At 38.5% G+C, this 19,996-nt stretch overlaps 1 protein-coding gene across 1 annotated transcript in view; it reads right to left on the bottom strand.

Annotated features, from left to right (window-relative positions):
• LOC129731136 (homeobox protein aristaless) overlaps window positions 1–19,996 on the bottom strand; it is a 203,451-nt gene that overhangs the window by 48,690 nt on the left and 134,765 nt on the right. The window contains exons 3-4 of the mRNA XM_055690916.1: window positions 11,049–11,508; window positions 2,188–2,233 (exon numbers count right to left, since the gene is read on the bottom strand). Of these exons, the coding sequence (XP_055546891.1) occupies window positions 2,188–2,233; window positions 11,049–11,347 (345 nt within the window). The 5' untranslated portion in view covers window positions 11,348–11,508. The remainder of the gene's footprint in view (window positions 1–2,187; window positions 2,234–11,048; window positions 11,509–19,996) is intronic.

Here is a 19,996-nt window from a genome sequence, read left to right as displayed (position 1 = left end):
GTGCACACACAGGAAAGTAAACAGACATTACATTAATTAAAGCAAACAAAGTGAGTCTTACACATGACGCTACTAAACATTCCATGGGAGAAGGTAGTAGTAGTAGTAGCAAGAAGTAGGTAAGGTAGTAATTTTTAATTAAAAATCATAACTGCGGTAACCGTTGGTGTACTACTAGCAGCAGCTAGCGCAGTGCAGCGGTTTCAGTCATTCAAGCCTGCATTGGCTGTCTGCGGCAATTATTGGCCATTAACCACACTGCCGCACACGCACCAGCCGCGCTATCTATCAGTGAAACTGCAAAGGTTTTCCTAGCATCGATTGCGCCAACTGTGTTTGAGGAGTACTGAAGGGCAGGAGTCTTGTTCGAGTAACGCTCGAGATTTCTCTCGCTCGAAATTTTTCCGATATTTTACGAATCGTAACAGTTATCAGGAACTATTATTTTTTTATTGGAATTTTGGCAAAATTTAAAACTCGCTCTTTTTTGGCTAAACCAACTTAAGGTTTTTATCAAATTGAGGTTAATGACAATTTATAGTCAAAATAATAAACCACTCAGGCTTTCACTTGCCCCTCAAAATGAACTACCTCTGCTGAGCAGCGCTACTGTATTGCAGATGCATAGTGAACAAATTTGATTGCAGCCATGCACCGCCAGCCTTGCGTGGCCTCATCATCATCGTCATCATCTCCTCTCGCAGGTTCAGGACTCTTCGAATCATTATTTATTGACACGACAATCTCCGAAATTAGATCACGCGTAATTAAGCTAAATATCTCGAGAGGGGCCCCCGGTGGCACAGGTCGCGCACTAAAGCCGGCTTTTTTTCTATTAGCATAATTCAAAAGTATAAAAAATAAAATTCAATTAGGCCTTTTGAGGCCAGCGGCACGGAGCACACATAACGTCGTAGCAGCTCGTTTCCGCGACGATCATGGGATTTGATAACACAGGAGGGCAGTGGGAACGTGGTACGCAAGGTGTAAAATCATCAGTCATAAAAAAGCTTACTAATTAAAGCTATAAATTTAGTCTAGGCTAATCGTAGCCGAGAATCGGTTTCCAAGAAATGGCCGGAGAAAAATTGCCTTTTCGAGAGAGTACCGCGAGAGGCACCACCACAGCACTGCTCGTGTACCTAAATGGAAGCGTCAAAATGGCTGCGAAACTTGTGCCGGGCGTCACCATCAGCAGCCTGACCGCGAGGTGGACGATCTGGTTTCAACATAGTCCGGTTACGCGAGGGGTACAAACAATAAAGGGGTGTTCGGTTACTGAGTGAGTTGGTGTTGGAAATCGGGTACAGTATAAGGACGGCTAGCAAATGGTTAGACTACCCTACAATATAGAGAGACGGCAAGTGGTAGTGCCACCGAAAAGCATCGAAGGCGCAAACCACAAACGCCGCAGGTGACAGTTTGATAATTTAGATGGCATTTAAAATCAATCAGAATTCATTAGAGTTTATGTGGCTGGGCTGTGTGTTTATCGTTGGTGGTGGGTTTACTAATTACTACTTGTTTCGAGAGGGAGAGAGAGAAAAAAAACGAAGCGAGTTTGGTTACGTTTTCAACGTTGTACCTCTGCGAGTTTATAACTAGAACATGAAGAAATAACTCGGCCACAGGCGTGCTTATGGGGACTTAACATCAAAAATATACAGAAATAGGACAAAACATCATGATTGGGGGCTAATAGTGAAATAATCAATAATCACCACAAAATAATTGAAATAACCCGATGCTAAATTGATATCAATTGAGCCAAATTGATAAAATAGTCTAGAAATATCAAGTTGATTGAATTAAAGAGCTTTTTTTTTCTAATTTAACATCATGATGTTCACAAAGTGAATTTCATACTTCAGTGGAATTCTTCAAAGCACAGATAGATAAAAAAGTTTTTGAAGCCTTCTCAAATAAATGAAGGACTCAAAAATATAATTTTATAAATATTTCGATAGTTTTATTCTGAGGAATCGGTATAAATATGAGCTTTACCTCCGGGTTTATTTTCTGAACCAATACCTTTTTTAGGCATTGAAATTATGATAGTAAAATTACCTGTATACACACATTATTCATAAAAACGTATAAAAAAAAACAAGTCCAATGTAAAAATAACAATAGGTAGAAATATTCAAAGCTGAGGACAATGTTGAAAATAAAAAAAATAAAGCTTACCTGTATCCGTGCCTCCGTTAGTCCAATTTTCATCGCCAGTTCCTCCCTGTAAATACACAAAAGACACAGCGAATAATTCAAAGTATCTATTTTCATCTCATCAAAATTTTCCCCCATCAATCGAAAAAAACGAAACACAAATCCATCTGACAATAAATACATTAGTCACAATCTTTCTTCTAATTAAAAATTCGAAACTAATAAATTTGCCTAATGAGATGAATCCACCTATAAATTCATCATCCCATCTGTGCCGGAGAGGGACGGGACACGGACAGTGCGGCGAAACGCGGTCCGGTCCGAACAAAGGCCGCAAATGACATTATCACTATATTAAAAGCGCCGAGCTTTTTTCTTCTTTAATCCTGTCTCCGAAAGCAGAACGTTTTGGTTGCGCTGTAGGTAGGATATTGGAATCGAGTCCGGCTGCGGCGCAATGCTAATCAACTACACATCTTCGTCACCGACTGTGGCGGGGACATTGTGGATAGTCCAGCGAGCCATAAAAAGCTTGTTCGCCACATTCAGACACACGCGCGCACAGACAACGACACGGTTTGTGATTGTGGAACAAAAGCCCGAAATTATGAATATAATATTAAAAGTTGAAATTTATTGATTTCGCTTTTTCGTTTAGCTATACGTATTATGTTTGGTTATTTTGTTACCCAAAACAACACGTTTTTGATTCGGCATTTCTCTCCCGATACCGTTGCCTCACATCTATGGCAATGGCCAAACAGAAAACGGCTTGTCATGTTTAGCTGATTATTTATAGCCACGTTTTGCGATTTCCAATAATCCTTTTATGGTTTTAGTGAGTTTAATTTTCAACCAATCGGATAGGTTTTTTTATCGTTTTAATTTTCACGGATCGGATTGAATTAAGGAAATTAAAATGGCGCAGACTAATGCTGAGTGGTGCTTTTGGCCGATTTGTGAAGTTCGCGGCTATCCGAATTTAGCCTTGCACCGCCGCCGCCGCTAGTGGCTGGAACAAAGCCGAGCGGCTCTAAACCAGTCTGTTGCGCTAATGAAAAGTTTACCCGCTTTTGTCTCGGATTCGAGCTTTAATCGTTGTAGCAAAACTGTTTTGACAGTCATTGACGTTGATTGCTGCGAGGACAAAATTGATGACACGATATTAACGTGAGTGATAAGTATTTTTTGTCAGAAATTCATCCATTACCACATGATCTGACAATGATCGATTTGGAATAAACTTTGCTCACGCTTTTGGTGAATAAATTTAGTTTTTTTACGAGTAGTGCTAGACTGTATTGTAGTTTTTGATTGAGTCTAATTTTCCCAGTGTTCCATACAAACAAAGGGTTTCAAAATATTATTCAAAGCAAAAAAATGCATCATAGTTCTTATGACTAGAAAATTATCATTAGGTGTGAATCGCTATATCCACATTTTCAAGTGAAAAAATGGGTGATTTTTTAAACGATGTTGTTTCTTAAATAATCGAATAATGATACCTATTATAATTGGATAACTTTGAGCCACTACTTGATGAAACAAGATTTTAAGTTGGATAATGGCACAATTTTTGGATTTCAATTTTTTGGATTTTTCGTTCCAGTCTTTTTTTTTTTCAATTTGGAAGTTGGTTGGTTTTGATCTGTAATCCGTGAAATCCGCTCATCACCCAAATTAAAAAAAAATGTTACTCCAGTACAATAGCGGTTTAACCTGGACTACTTAGGCAGTAAATACACAAATAAGTAGAATGTTTGAAATGAAAATGGCAATTAAAATGCATTTTAAGTACATGACGGGTACCAGTGAATTTCCGATGGCCATTTATCTCTTTATCCTCCAAATTCATACTGGATTTAAACGAGGTGATTACTTCGGTTTTGTCACGCTTTTTCACAACGTTGTAAATGCAGCATCAAATAATCCTGAATGCTAAAAATTCATGGCAAAAATTTATTTCTGTTGAGGAAAACGCAAAATTCATTCTTGTTACCTCAAAAGCAATAACGAAAAATTTGTCTTTTGGTGACAAATGTGTTACGCAAAAAGCAATAAAATTCTTTCAGTCAAATAACAACACGTATTGTCATATATTTCACAGTTTCTTCCATCTTTAATCCATCTGGTGGGCGTTGAGAGTTTGTTTGTCGTATGCATACGGACTAGAGAAAAAAATGACAAAAGCTCCCAAGAGGCCGTTCCTAAACCACGTGATCATATTTTGATATACCCCCCGTACCCCCTCCCCCCCGTGGTCATTCGTGGTCTTTTGGTGATTTTTGTTTGTAAATATTCGAGGTACACGCAAAAGTTCAAGCTTTAATCATCCAATGTGTCCTTTCAATTCGCACAGAATTTGCTCTGACTTCGCACAATCAATGCGTGAAACGCATAACGCAAAAGTTGTACAAGGAATACATTGACAGAGATCAAAATCAGAATATGTATCATATACACAAAAATCGTAATGTCTCGGTAAACTTCGGCTTCGGGCGAACGATCATTTTCGAGGCGCTCAAAAAACCGTTCTTTACTTTCGCGAGCCGGTGCGTATCAACAGCACGTGCACCCCTAAAAATCGTCAGCAACCGAAACAGCCAATAACGAGCCTTGTTGCCGCGGAAGTTATCGACGCTGGTACCAGTAACGTAGAACCGAATGCATGTGAATGAAACCAGAGTCATAATTAAATGCAAAATGTTTTGGACTAATCTCATGTTTTTGTTTATTGTTAATGATTGAATGATGTTTTCAAATGACCTGATTCATGAAAGTGAATCGATCAGACAATAATTACTTCAATGGAGTCAGTACCCAACTTATCAGTAATGATTGCTGGTTGCACTGTTTTAACGATGCCAACCTTCTGAACAACGGCTGATGCTTTATAAGTTAGTGGTTTGGAGCTGCGCAATACATTCAAAATACGCTAGAGCATCAAATGCGTTATGCCCAACGCACATGCGTTGTACTGGTTCCAATTTTAATCAGTAAATGCGCTAATTTCGCTCATAAATGTTGTGGTTACGTACACTTCAACTTTTGCGTGTACCTTCAAAATCGAACAGTTGACTGATTTTGGTGAAGGTACGGAATACCCTGGAGATAGGTTCAAAATATGCAAAAACAGAGCGATGGAACGGTGTTTTGAAACATTTCATCCAGTGATTTGCATTGAGTTTGACCAGGAGCCTTCAAAAAAAATTTGCTCTAAAGAGCCAAGTAGTCGATTTCTCCAATTTTTCTTCTACGTTCCAGAAAGGCAATTCCCAACATTTTACAATGGTATTAACATGGAGGAAGATTAGGCCTGTCTGTTCAAAGAAGTCTACAGAGTGTGAAACGAACAAAACGCTTTTGCGGCCTTTTAATCGTATCAATCGTCTGGTATGGCACCCATACTACAGGTAACGATTCCTCAATCGATCTCACTAACGTCGAATGTAACGATATCAGGTAAAGAACATCAGTGAAAACTTTAGACACCTTCATAACAAATCTTAGCTGACGATTTGCACGGTCAATAATATTGGCTCGATGCAGCTCAAAAGTCAATTTATCACCAAGTTGTACCCCAAGCTCATTTATTTCATTGACACAAGCTAGAGGTGTACATCCGATTGTATAAGTAGCTGTTGTGGGATTACCACATCAATGTAATAAAATGACGGCACATTTCTGGGCACTGACAGCCATTAGGTTTTTTTGACACCAATCCTCAAAAACATCCAACAGATCTTGCAGCTTTTGGCAGTCGAAAAATCTGTCAATGACCATAAAAATCTATAGATCGTCAGCATAGAACAGCTTACATCTTTCAAGACGGGCTGCGTCATTATTTATGTACAAAACGAAGAGGAGCGGTACAAGATTACTTCCTTGAGGAACGTCGGAAGTGTTTATAAATCGTCGGGGGATGTGTAGGATCCATGTTTGCCTTAAGGTTTCTATCACTAAGGTACGATTGCAACCATTTAACCAGGTCCTCGGAGACACTCATTGTAGTGAGTTTGTGAAGTAATATTTTATTTTATCAAATGCAGCTTTCAAGTCTGTTTATGCAGTATCCACCTGCTTTCCGTTTTCAATATGTCCGATACAGTCCGAAGCAAAGAAAGTTAGTTGTCACAGATTTACCAGGACAAAAGTCGTTGGATAGGTAGAGATGATACTTTTTGTGTGAAGTAACAGGTGATTACTGAGAATCATTTCAAATAATTTCGAGCAGGCGCTTAGTGATGTTGTACCACGATGGCTACGAACATCTTGTCTACTTCCATTTTTATGTGTCGGAAAAATATGCGAGTTTTTCCATAGAGCTGAGATTTTGGCTTGCTGTAAAGACCAATTAAATATCTTTGCTAGTGGATTGACAAGTTCACTCATGCATTTTTTTATCGTTGCATCAATACAAATGCAGCTAGTAACAGTCGCAAGTCGCTAACATATGCATTGCGGCTCTTGATTGAATACTCCCCTGCAGAAACACATACAACCGTGTATTCGTCATATATTTTGCTACTTTTTGGTTATTAGTTTTTGTGTCTAAAGCGAGGGTATCAAACACCAAAAGTGTTGAAATGTTGCTCAAAAGTAACAAAAACTTCTTCGTTTGTTTTGAGTGTATAACCCGTTTTTCATAACATTTAATTAGTAAATATTATTATTACTATATCACAAAAATACCAAATACCACTAAGCTGACAACACAAAAACCAACAACAAAAAACTAAACTAGAATAAGGGAAAGACAAGTATGATTGGTTTCTGCTGTATTGTTTTAATTGAAATATGTAAAAAAAACAATGCACAAATTTAGTTACAACAAAGATAACGAAAACATGAAATCTCAAAATTTGTTCTATCAAAAATAGCCTAGTTTCATAAAAACGGAACAAACTTTATTGATGAAAAAGATACAGTTCTGATTATTAATAGCGAGTTAATTCACTTATTTCGAACAACTTTGCCGATGAAAGCTCGTATTTATCTTACGTGGTATAATGAATTAAAGATCGTGAGTTTTTTCAAAGTACCTTTTTATCCGAATTTTTTTCTGCTCCGATCATATCGAAAATCGTTATCCCTAGTTGTTCTTTATTGAAAAAAATTAGACCCGTATTTTTCGGTTGGCCTTAAAGATAACAATTTCTTAAATAGAGAGGCCAAAAAATCGACTTCTTTTTAAAAATCCACAATGTTCATAAAATTTAGAACTTTTGAACCGTTTAAACGACGTTTTTTAAACGACACAATACATCAAATGTTTAATGAAGCCATCTAAAGCTTATCTCTAACCTATCTTTTAAGTTAAAAGAAAATATTTTATTCGCGCTACCAACTACGAGCTTTCTTGAGCTGTTACATATTTTATTTTAAATTTTTTGAATTTCTTTGGGACTCTCCACAACAAACACGTATTTATATGTAAGCCCTTTCTCTCTCTCTCTCTCCTCTTTATGCCAGTATTTTTTGTTTTGTTTTTGCATGCTCAGTTTTGTTTAAAATGGCGTCGAAACACGAAGCGTTGCGCGAGTGCATTATACAGCTCTAACTAAAAAGTTCACGGTAAACCAAACAAAATGTTGATTCCATTTCTTCAAAAATACCACACCGATGAAAGGTATGCGGTTGTGCCAGATAACATTACGTCAAAGAAACACGAACGTGTATGAACAACCACTTGACTCCATTTTTACCCCATAATACCCTACGAATCTACTTCAGTTTCGCCTAATCGAATATTTCTTCGATTTTTTCGTCACCCGTTATTACGGGACAAATTGAGGAAATTTTTTTTTTTACTTTGAACAAATTTTTCAACAAAGACTTGAAAAATGGTTTTAAGTTCATTACCAAAATGTACGAGGACTCAGAATAAGAATTTGTAAGTAGGCATCTTCCAAAAATAACCTCTCATTCCATCGTGTAACTTCGAAAGTAAGCCGAGAGAAACTATTTTACGATTCGAGATTTATTTGAATCCAAGATTTTGAAGAGCCCGTTTACCCCACTAACCCATTTTCCGAAATTCTCAAATTCCGCAAACTATTGCATTATTGCAAAACAAATATAACCTGAAAATTATAAATCAATGGAAGAACAGCGACACAAAACGGAGTTTCGCTTCTGGCAAAATGGGTTCGAAATGATGGTCAAAAACATGTTATAGAAGAATTGGATTTCCTCACACATCTTTATAACAACGCGTTTTTTGAATGTATCAAATGAAAGTTCTTGAGCTGCACTACGAAACGTATTGTTTGGATTTTAATCCTAGATCTGTTGTTAAGAGAAAAACAACTGCGAAAATCACCTTCTTTTTTTAGAACAATGCGGATATCTCATCATGTATTCTTGATAGCAACTTCCAATAACCTTCATTTTGTTTTCGTTTTGTAAAATAAGCATGATTCAGTTTACACAAAGTTATAACCATTTTACGTTTGTCGCAGTTTTTGGACATCAATTTTTGACGTGCTTTTTTACCCCACTTACACCTTTTCAAAAAATCTGATATTATGCAAAACATTGTTCTATTATATAGATCAGCGGTTCTCAACCTGGGGTACGCGTACCCCTGGGGGTACTCGAAAACCTTCAGGGGGTACGCGAAAGAAAAATCAGTAATGGTGGAAAAAGCAACTATTCTCTATAATATTTCATTGTTGGTCAATCTAGCCCCTAAAACATGACTGTAGCAATCAAACAAGCTAAAGTTTAATTTGGAACCCTAATTAGACTACCACAACATGATCTACCATAGCTCTCTCCCACTCTGCAAGAAAATTTCAAGCCAGGGGGTACAATCGATATGAAAAATATCGCCAAGGGGTACGCGGACAGAAAAAGGTTGAGAATCGCTGATATAGATAAACAAACTCAGGAAATTTTCTCCCGATCGGAGAACCTTGATACAACTTCCCTTGTAGAAGGTGGTTGTAGTTCTCACGAACTGGCTCTTAAATAGGTTAGAAATATTCACACCCTGGCCAATAATTCAGAGCATTCAACAGTGAATAGATGGCCAAAATATCGAGTCTCGTGGTGGACAGTTTCACAGAAAGGTGCAATTAAATTTCACATTTTTTACTCGCGGTGCCCGGAAAGTTTTCAAGTTTGCCTGCGATTGAGAATTTAACCTTTTGGTTGGTAATAAGCTGTTCGCTGCTTGAGATAAGGTTTGCCGAAATCGTAATAGACCGCAATATCGTACGAGTTGCATCCATTTCGCTTTACACAGGCATATTCGAAACCTATTTTTGCTACCTGAAAAAACTTGTTAAACCTGTGAAAAAATGTGAATGTAAATCTCCATCCTGCCGGACCCGTCCAAGTCACACCTTCTGGTCTTGTCCAATTTTTGCATCCACATAAAATTACTTACATTGGCCAGTTAACTAATAACTTAAAATGTAGTCATTTGCCAAAAAACGAAAAAGCTAGAAAAGGTCAGGGGGAAAATCAGAAAAGAAAATTGTTTCTCCCCGGAGTTCAGTAGAATTTGTTTGATAACATCAAACTAGCTACAGATTTGAATCCGGGCAGTCTTTATTTGCTTTGCACGTACGTAGAACTCTGCATTACAAGTCCCCTGCAAAGGTCTGAAGGATTAACTTAGTCTTTACAATCAGACTTCCGGAAATCGTGCCTCGAAATGGTTAAAGCTACCCTTTTTGGCCGATGAAAAATAGCATAAAATTTTTGATATCGAAAAAAAAATTGCCTTAGAAATGGATGGATCATCGAGTCAGCAGGTATTTGAACTGGAAAACAGAAAGTCATAGACATTCTCCACATGATTATAAAATAAATTACGTAGGGGGAAGCAATGGCCAATAAACTATAAGCCTGGACGTATTTCTAGTATAGATTCAGTTGCTAAGATCCAAATTTGAATCCAACACTACCTGCACGATCTTATCAGTCCCCACTTTCTGTACCCTGGCATTGATGTTTAACAAATTTTAATAATTGAACAACAGCACTAGTGTTCGGGAACAACAAAAAAATATATGCACAAGCGATCGCGTTCGACACGGTGCTGCAGCCGCTAATTATAGGGAATCGATTGAATAATTGTCATCCAGCCAGCAAAAGATGCACCCGGAATCGGTCAATAGGATCGTGTTTTTTTTGTAATTTACGGCCTGGCCAATTGGTAATAATGTTATAATTGTATTGTAAAGCCATAAACAGTACATATAACATAAATTAACTACACACATTGGAACAATTAAACGAACACTGTATAACTTTTTTTTAATTATTCTTCGGCTTGTATGTTGTTATTATAATATGCAGCTTCGGGAGCAACACCATTTTTTTAAACATATGCTACTAGACAAGGTCAATTAAAAAGAAACTGGACGTTTCACATTTTAGTTAGTGTTTGTTTGATGTTCAAGTAAAAACAAATATACTCGATTGGAAGGTAATAGGGAACCAAATTCGATGATTTGGAGTAAACAAAGCAATAAAATCAGGAAATCATCAAGAGAATGGTATAGGATAATTTCAACATAGCAGCAACTTGGCAGATTGATTCGCACAAAACAGGAAATGAAATTTTAAGCGCGCAGAAAGAAGAAAAAAACGCGTCAAAGCATTAAGTTAATCTATCTTCCCGGTATTGCTTGCGAGACCTGAACTGGTAGAGAACGTAGCTAGGGGTTATGCTCTAGGAGAATTTATCTAAGAGCATTGGTTAAGTGAGTATTAAAGCAATTTAAATATTACGTCGAATTTTACTCTAGAAGAGCTAGGAACTTTCACCTATAACTAGCTAGAAAAATATGTGGTGAAGGCTTTCCCTAAACGGGGTGTGGAAGATTAATTGTATTTTATAGCAAACAATTCCGGGAGCTAGTGCTTACCTCGTGAACACGTCCGGATAGTGGGTCCTCGAGAACGCCTTCTCAAGTTCCTCCAGCTGAAAGCTCGTGAAGGTGGTCCGGTACCGCCGCTGCTTTCTCTTTGGTGTGTAATCATCGTTCCCGTCATCACTGTGCTGATCAGAGAGCGGACTGTTCGGATCCCGGCCGGGGCTGCTCATCAGGTGGCTCGAGCCCCCCGTTCCGCTGCTGCAGCGCTCCAGTGGACTGCCCTGGGGTGGCCGAGCTTCATGAGGTATGTCCTCGGTCCCTAGCAGCTTGCCCTCATCCGATATGCCCATTGGTCGGTGACTACCGGGCTGATCTAGATCGGCAAGCCGTGCGATGTTGTAAATTTTGGACCGGTTTTACGCGCACTGTGCGCCCTCACGACGTTGCTTCAAATCTCCTCGCTCTCTCTCTCTTTGGTCCTCTGGGCCCGGCGTAGAGTGCACCGGTCGATCTGAGTGCAATAAAGTGTGCAGAAAGGCGAGAGGAGAGAGAAAAAAACAATCAGTTTCATAATTTTAATGAATTTAATCATGTGATGAAAAATGTAATTTTTAAGATAAGGGCGGCTAACTTGAATGAGATGATCAATAATTGAGCGTGTTTTAAATAGCCCGATCGGTAAGGTGTATCAAAAAACAGATTTTTGTTTCCTTCCAAAATGTGATTTTTCGGATACTTGGGTTATTGGTAAATTCTTTTGCTGCAATAAATACATTTACCATTGTCTATCCTTAGGAACCCAATTCAATTTGAAAAATTGCTGCCAAACCAAACTTCTCACACACCACAGTTGACGCCGTCCACGGTCTTCTTCAGCGTTTCTCTCTCTCTTCGATGACATCTTTATCAGCTCAACCCGATCTAAATTGAGTGATTAAAGAAACGTTTTGTTCAATTAAAAAACCAATAAACATAACGTTTAAAATCAAATCAGGCCGCGAAACGAGCCAAATATTTCTGGCTGGCTGGCTTCACCTTTCGCGGGTCGTTCGGGGAGCTCGATTTTTTCCGTCTTTTCTCCCAACTGTTACATCGCGAATGCCTCGCCATTCGCTGAATTCCACTACACTGGCTGGTGGACTGGTGGACACAAACTGTAAAAGACCGAAATCGTTGAACCGCGAAATAGAATCACGCTGGACAATTGGGAAAGCAAAAAGAGGTTCAATCTACTTAGAGGTGAGGTTATGATTTTTGTCATAGATGGTTATTAGAAATTTCATCCATTATACTGACCCTGACACGAAAAAACGGTCCCGAAAGTTCAAAGAAGCTGTCTATAAAAGGCCAAAACTGAGCCTGAGAGCTGAGAAAAAATCCGAAAAAAGTCTAACCAGAAAACAACGAAAATTAAGCTCAGGGTTTCAAAAACACTCTTCAAAATACACAAATGGAAACCAAAAAAGAAAATAGTTGTGCTTCTAAAGGACAAAAATAACAACAACAAAAAAATAAGTTGTGTTCAGAATGGTCAAAAACGCTTTTGTGAGTCAGATATAATAAAAAAATATCCCAGATTAAACTCAAAAATTGCGAAAAACGCCCTAGTATGATTCCGTAACCGTTCTTCAAACAGAAGAACAGCAAAAAACGCGAATCCAGCTAAAAACACAGAAAACAAAAATACCGCGACATTGCGCACCGAATTCCAGTGCCATTCGTTCGATCGGCCCGTCTCGTTCGTCCTCGGGTTCGTGTCTTATAATCAGCGTTGCCAGGTATCCAGATTTAGCTGGATTATCCAGATTTTTGAACATGTATCCAGGTAAACAGCTTTGATGTCCAATTATCCAGATTTTTCATGGAAGATCCAGATTTTATCCAGATTTTATTTTCTCTGTTCCGCAAAAAGGTCATCACTTCAATTTTAGCGCGAAATTTTGCAATTTTGTCACCTCAAATTTTGCGAACCCCAAGACTTTAATCCGAAAAATTATCCATTCACTCCACGAAATGACTGCCAGATTTTTTCCAGATTTTTATTTTGCCTTTTCCAGATTTTTAAAAAAATGACCTGGCAACGCTGCTTATAATACCGATGCAAAAGACTGCGCCCGAAGATTGCTGCGGCTCTCATTCTTAACCTCAGCTAAAAGACAATATAACAAAACGATCCAAGACGAACTGGGCTGCAAATTGAATTTGATAAGATTAGGCCAACAAAAAACGAGCTGACCGGAGCGCTTTCGAGATGCGATGCATTCTCACAAATTGTTTTTAATTTCGGCTGACATTTTTAATTTGTGTGTTGGCACATTTCTGGCCCCAGATGCCGCCGGGTTTTCCCGCATGTCTATCCACAACATCTGATCTGATATTGCTGCTGCTGCTGCTATATGTATTTACTTTCAAATTAGTTCACATGAGGCGCGGCTAAAACGGCGGTTCGAAAGTTTCGCATAATGTTCTCATTTCGCAACTCGAACCCCACAATTACAGCAAATTTAATAAATAACAAAACAACCCGAAATTTCCGTTGGACATGATTGCATCTTGCTGCAGCTTACCGGCTCGGGAAAGCGCACTTTCCGTCGGGGCAACTTGTCGGCTACTTCGAGGTGTGATAAATAGTTGGTAAATTTTTTTTAATAAAAGCTCCCTTGCACCTCGCGCCGTCACTGGTCGCGTTCGGCGATTGGAACGATTATGTCCAAAAATGAAAGAAAACATATTATTATTTAATCTTAACGTTGTACTCGAGTGGCGAGAGATACCAGACATGGATAAAACAAGTTTATTTTTCATTCATGCACCGTGGAGTCGTGGACCGGCGGGGGGAGGGGAAGAGCGACGGCTTGATTACAGACAATGTTTTCAGTTCAGACGTTGATTGTTGGCAATTAGAAAATAAGGTAACAATTCGTTTAATCGACTGAATATTTTATGTTCGATGAGCTGAAAGTATGTTTGATTGAGCACGCACACAAAAAAACAAGATCAATTACTGTATCTAACTGTTCTGCTACACTCTAACAGGTGCTTTTGGCAAAAATTCGAACACATGAGAGCAGGTACCTTTTCTGTCGTTTGATTCTACTCCTGTTTGTTTCCACTGGAAAGGTGTTATTAAAATAGATTTTGACACAAAAGCTAGTTTCTCAGCAGTGTTGAGAAAATAAAAAGCGTTTTGAGCTTCCATAGTACGTTGTAGTCTTAATTGAGTATGATGAGTTATCATAACATAATAAGAACTGAATAGAAAATTAAGTAAAACTTGATACCATTTTGAGTCGAAATAAATCGACTATTCAAACTATGTCGAAAAGTGGTTTGCAAATCAAAACAAGACAGAGGAAAACGAACAAAAATTAGGGAAAACTCAATAAAGCAAGTTCGTTATAGAAACAGCGAATGACGAGAAGCTCTTAGGCCTCATCAAATGGACCTTATTCGCAAGGTGCGAATGCGATGCGATCACGCTACGGAACACTGACAGAGGTGAACAATGCATCGCCTAGAATTACGTAAGCCTAATTTTATAATATTTTATTAGGTAATCTGAATGTCTTTTGTTGATTTTTTTTTATCTTCTGTTTGAAGTTTGTTGTATATTAAATTCCAATTTATTTATATGATTCTTGAATTTACTTTATTTCTGTTCCGACTATAGCTTGATCCAAGCACAAGTTTACTCCTTTTTGACTCAGTTCTACTTCAACATTATCTGAATCGATATATTTGACTTTTCGCCACGTTCACAATGAAATATTCGAATTTAAATCGAGTCGGTTTTTTGATATTGATAAGAGGAATAAAAAAAAGAAATTTACAGCAAATTAGGATAGCAAATAAATAACTGTTAAACTATTGAACTATTTTAGTATAAGAAAATGTCGAATTTCTCAGTATTTACAGCTCGATTATACTATTTCTTTACGAGCATACTGTGACAACTTCCCGCATGGTAAGACATATGTAATGCCACTTGCGGTTTTTTTGTATTTCGATCGCGACGCTTATTACTGAAAACAATGAAAATTTGTAGAATGCATATTTTGCTAAATTGAATGACCATTGTACCGAAAAACAAATCCTACGGGCTTAGTTTTTTTGAGATTCGATACACCCACAGATTATACTGATCAAATAGAAAAAAAACTTAGAGCAAAAGGTCTCCATGAGACAAATTCGAAAATCTAACTGTAACATTGCGTAATCTATAAAATTGAAATAAAATGTTTAAGCTGTAATATTCAATTAATTATACTGGGCATAATCATAATACCGCGAGATACCTGAACTAGCCGACGCGTATATGGTGTCATGCATTAAAAGCCTTTAATATAAAAAAAATACAAGTATAAGATCCAAAATAAAGTTTTAAAGTTGTTGACGAATGGCTGAACAAAATAATTTGTTCATGGTTGTCATCAATTTGGTTACCCGACACAAAATTTAACAATTATCATTGAAAAACACTTACATTTAACTACACTTGCATAAAAGTTAGACAAATAAAAAAGTAAAACCAAATAAAAAAAATATGGAAATAAAATTGAAAATACAGTTCCCGAAATGCTGAGTAGTAGTAGAAATGCAGATTTTACAATTAGATGTATCCAGCGTCACGAGTTCAAGAAACAACAGAACGATGAGTTTCAATATCCAACGCCTATCAGCTGAAGGAGTAGTTGCAGAGTACCGCCAGAAGTTGGATGGAACTGTGGCTACAACTGCGCAAGAGGTGATAGGTACTGCTCAGCGACATCAACGAAATGGCTGGTTTTATGCGAATGCTGCCAGAAGCCGAAAGCTGGTGTCTGGTACCCGACTAATCAGAAAACGGCACAGGGTAGCATGGGTGACAGAGAAACGAATCCACCGTAAGAAGAATAGGCAGCACGAAGAAAGTGTAATAGCTCAAGCGCAAGAAAGAATGAATCAGAATGATATGCGGAGGTTTTATGCAACTGTCAACGGCGCGCTTCTTAAGACTGCACCAGTAGAGCTTTCTACGCTGGATGGCCTCATATGCCCAGTCTACAAGAAAGGGCACATATTAGAGTGCGCCAACTACAGAGGGGTTACCCTTTTGAACTCGGCTTACAAAATACTGTCGCGTATCCTGTTCAACAGACTGAGACCGCTTGAGGAGTCTTTCGTCGGTGAATGCCAGGTTGGTTTTCGTGAGGGCCGATCAACGATGGATCAGATGTTTACCCTACGGACGATCCTGCATGAACTCCGGGAGTATAACTTGCAGACTCACCATCTGTTCATTGATTTCAAGGCAGCGTACGATTCGGTAAAAAGACATGAGCTGTGGCAGATAATGCTCGAACATGGTTTTCCGGCGAAACTGATTAGGTTGATACGTGCAACGCTGGATGGCTCGAAATGAAGTGTTCGGATTGCAGACGAAGTTCAACTTCGTTTGTGACCTTAGATGGATTGGAGCATAGTGATGCGCTGTCGAATTTACTGTTCAACGTTGCACTCGAAGGTGCGATTAGAAGATCTGACGTGCAGAGGAAGGGCACTATCATGACACGGTCGCATATGCTCCTCGGCTATGCGGACGATATAGATATCATAGGAATCGATTGCAGGGCAGTGGAGGAGGCTTTTGTAATCCCAATAGTTGATAATTGTTACTAGATAACTTATTTTCATATAAACGGTCATATCGAACTGCTCTTCCCCATTCCCCAACCCCCTATCCATTTAATTATTTTTTAAATGGGACTGACTTTCGGTTATTTCTCCTCTGGGGCTGACTTGCGATTAATTTTCATAATGGGACAGTTCGACTTGGTATTGATTTCTACTTTTGTTGAACAAACCACTATTTTTTATCGATACATCTAAAAATACACTCAATGATAGGCCAAAATCCGATGCTAACTCAAAACTGACAAAATTACAGATGGGACTGACTTGCGGTTACCGGCGATAAGTTATTGAAGAATTTGTTTATCTGGGAACACATGTAACATGTGACAACGATGTGCCCCGTGAAGTGAAAAGACGGATTGCAGCAGCGAATAGAGCCTTTTGCGGACTGCGTAACCAGCTTATATTCCACAACAAGCAAACGTCGGCGAAATTCGCTTTGTATAGAACGCTGATCTTTCCGATGGCCCGAGCGTGAACGTTGAAGGAGGTGGACCGGAAAGCTTTCGGAGTTTTCGAGCGAAAAGTGCTGCGTACGATTCTCGGTGGAAAACTGGAAAACGGTGCCTGGCGCAGATGCATGAATCACGAGTTGTACCAAGTGTATAAAGAAGTGAACATTATAGACCGTATTAAACACGCTAGACTTCAGTGAGCTGGTCACTTATTGCGAATGTCGGAAAAAAGAATAGCGGAGTGTTCACCTCGAACACGCTTGACGTATGCAGTGTAAGAGGATCTGGAAGCCCTGAGCGTTCGGGGGAACTGGAAGAGTATCGCCCATGACCGACGAAGATGGTACTTTACGATATGTCCGGCATTGGCGTGAGGACACGCTGTAGCCATCAAGATATCCAGGTAGGTATGCCGGCATATTCAACTAGTACAATATTCTTTTTATCAATGAACTGACTGTTCTCGATGAGGAAAAATACGAAAATGTATTTAATTATTCACGTTTGGGTCGAATTTTGAATCAGATATTGCACTAATCAAAAATGCTTGAATTTCTCAACAACTTTGCCTAAGATCGCACTTCTCCAAGTGGTGTTATTGTCGAGATAAACTAAGTTAAAAATATTCTAAACTAAATAAACATTAGTGTCGCGTTGCGATCAAATTCCGAACCATACTGCCTGCCGACCCCAATCTCTTAACCTCTTGAACAACTTTACCGAAAACGTGGTCTTTGTTTGTCTAGGTTGTCGGAAGCAAGAGAGTTACAAGAATCTTTCATAGTTTTAGGTGATATTGAACGTTTCGGGGTGCTGCAATATTTAAATTGGGTCTTGTAATCCTCAGTAAAGCGGGCAGAGTGCATATATTTTCATGTCATATTTTTACCATTATTATCAAATTAAAAATACGTTTATCGAAACTACATAAATTTCGGTAAACTATTTAGAGAAACACTTATTTATAGCAAACGCTACGTGAATTTATTCAGATATAGGATTTTTTCTGACCATATATATAATTTGTGTCATGATCGGACCAAAATATGTGTCATAATCGGACCTGTAATTTAATTTCAGATTCTTTAGAAATAAGGCTGATACAATTTTCGAAATCTTTTTATGTCCAAGGTTATCAAAGTTAGCAAAGGGGGTGGCAAAAAATAAATAGCACCGAGACGAAAATAAAAGAAATATCTTTTATCAAAGTTTGTGTGCAAGTTATCACGTTTGTAACTTGCACTCAAATAAATGTTGAAAAATAACACTTTATTATTATTATTATTTATTTCGCTTGCCTTTTGACGACACTCTCGCTGTCACTGGACTTGTATGTTGCTAAATAAAGCATTTAAGCTGTCGGAAAACCAATAAAATGAACAAAACGGTTTGAGCTTTTTTTCCTTCCCCTTTCAATATTCAAGATTTTTGAAGGGGGGGGGGGGGGTGACATAAAATGAAAATAAAATTTGTAACGGCCTAATTACAACTTATGACATGTGGTCACCCTGTTGTAATTTAAATTTAGCTGGTGAAGCCTTGGAGGGCACTTCTACCCGACTTTCAGATCTTAGCGCTTAAAATAAAACAACATAAATAATGCTGAAACTTTTTGCGTTTATTCCTGTTCCTCTAGCTGTTCGTGGTGGTTAGATTCTAAGGGTGGATGTTTTCCTGCAGTTTGCGGTGTCTCCACTGGTGACGTCCGGGGCTGCTCCAAGCTGTTTTTGGCTAAGCTAATATTTTCCGCTACTTGGCGAGTTAACCGGGGGCACCCACTACGGAGAGTGAACAAAAGCGGCACAATCTTCTTTGGATTTAGCAGCGGAACAACCTGTGAACTAGCAAACACAAGACACACACTGCAAAAATACAACAATTAGAAACGCGACGAGTGTTTCTCACCAAGATCGTGGCTAAACTGAATAGCCCTGCGAAGGTTTCCTCCATTGCCGACCAAAACAAACCCGCGGAGACCGATTTCAGCACCTGTTCTCGACAGCTAGAGGAAAATCACGACCTTACTATCCTTAAACATGTATTCACGAACGTGCCAAAAAATTATATCGTCCACAAACGGATAAACGAATAAAAAAGAACAAACTTAAATGAACGATATTCAGCAAAAAGTGGTAAGCAGCTGTCATGCTGAGTACACGCTGTTACAACAGTACCCGAAAGCAGAATAATGTTCTACTCAATTCAAGTTGCAAACTTTAAAGCAAATATTTCGCACCAAAAGTGTTTCTATATGAATTTCAAATGTTATGGAAGCATTTTACTGAAAAATATACTACAACATTCGAATATTCAATTCCCTTATCAATGCTTGAAACTGAGGCATACCAAGAATTGTGCTTGAAAATAAAACTTTTTTTTCTTCAAAAAACCTTCTGAACATCATCAGGAGAAGTTGCTTGATGATACTGGTAATCATTTAAAGTATCTTTTCGAGAAATAGTGAAGCAATATCGCATATGAAAAATTGGTCATTTTCAGACTGGTCAGATAATGGTACAAACCCTTACATTTCTTCTTTGATAGGTATTAATTGATTCTTTGACTGTCAAAAATGCTTGACTCCGATACTCTCGCTCTTCGGTGAACAACTCTCAAGCAGCTTGTAAGAAGTTACTCATGCTTAAATCATCACCAAGGCAACGAGAACAACATATATGAAGCCAATTTTCTACTTGTTTTGGATGACACCCCGTTAAGCATACAGACGCGAGGCATACGAACGCAAGGCATAGTACGCTAGGCATAATGGATGGCAGACATACGGACACGAGGCATATGGACGCGAGGCCGAATGGACGCGAAGCCAAATGGACGCAAGGCCGAATAGACCCAAGGCCGAGGGGAAGTGAG

Source organism: Wyeomyia smithii, chromosome 3 (assembly GCF_029784165.1).
Source record: "Wyeomyia smithii strain HCP4-BCI-WySm-NY-G18 chromosome 3, ASM2978416v1, whole genome shotgun sequence".
Taxonomy (NCBI): Eukaryota; Metazoa; Arthropoda; class Insecta; order Diptera; family Culicidae; genus Wyeomyia; species Wyeomyia smithii.
Note: the sequence above shows the minus strand (reverse complement) of the source record. Positions and strands in the feature narration are given on the sequence as shown.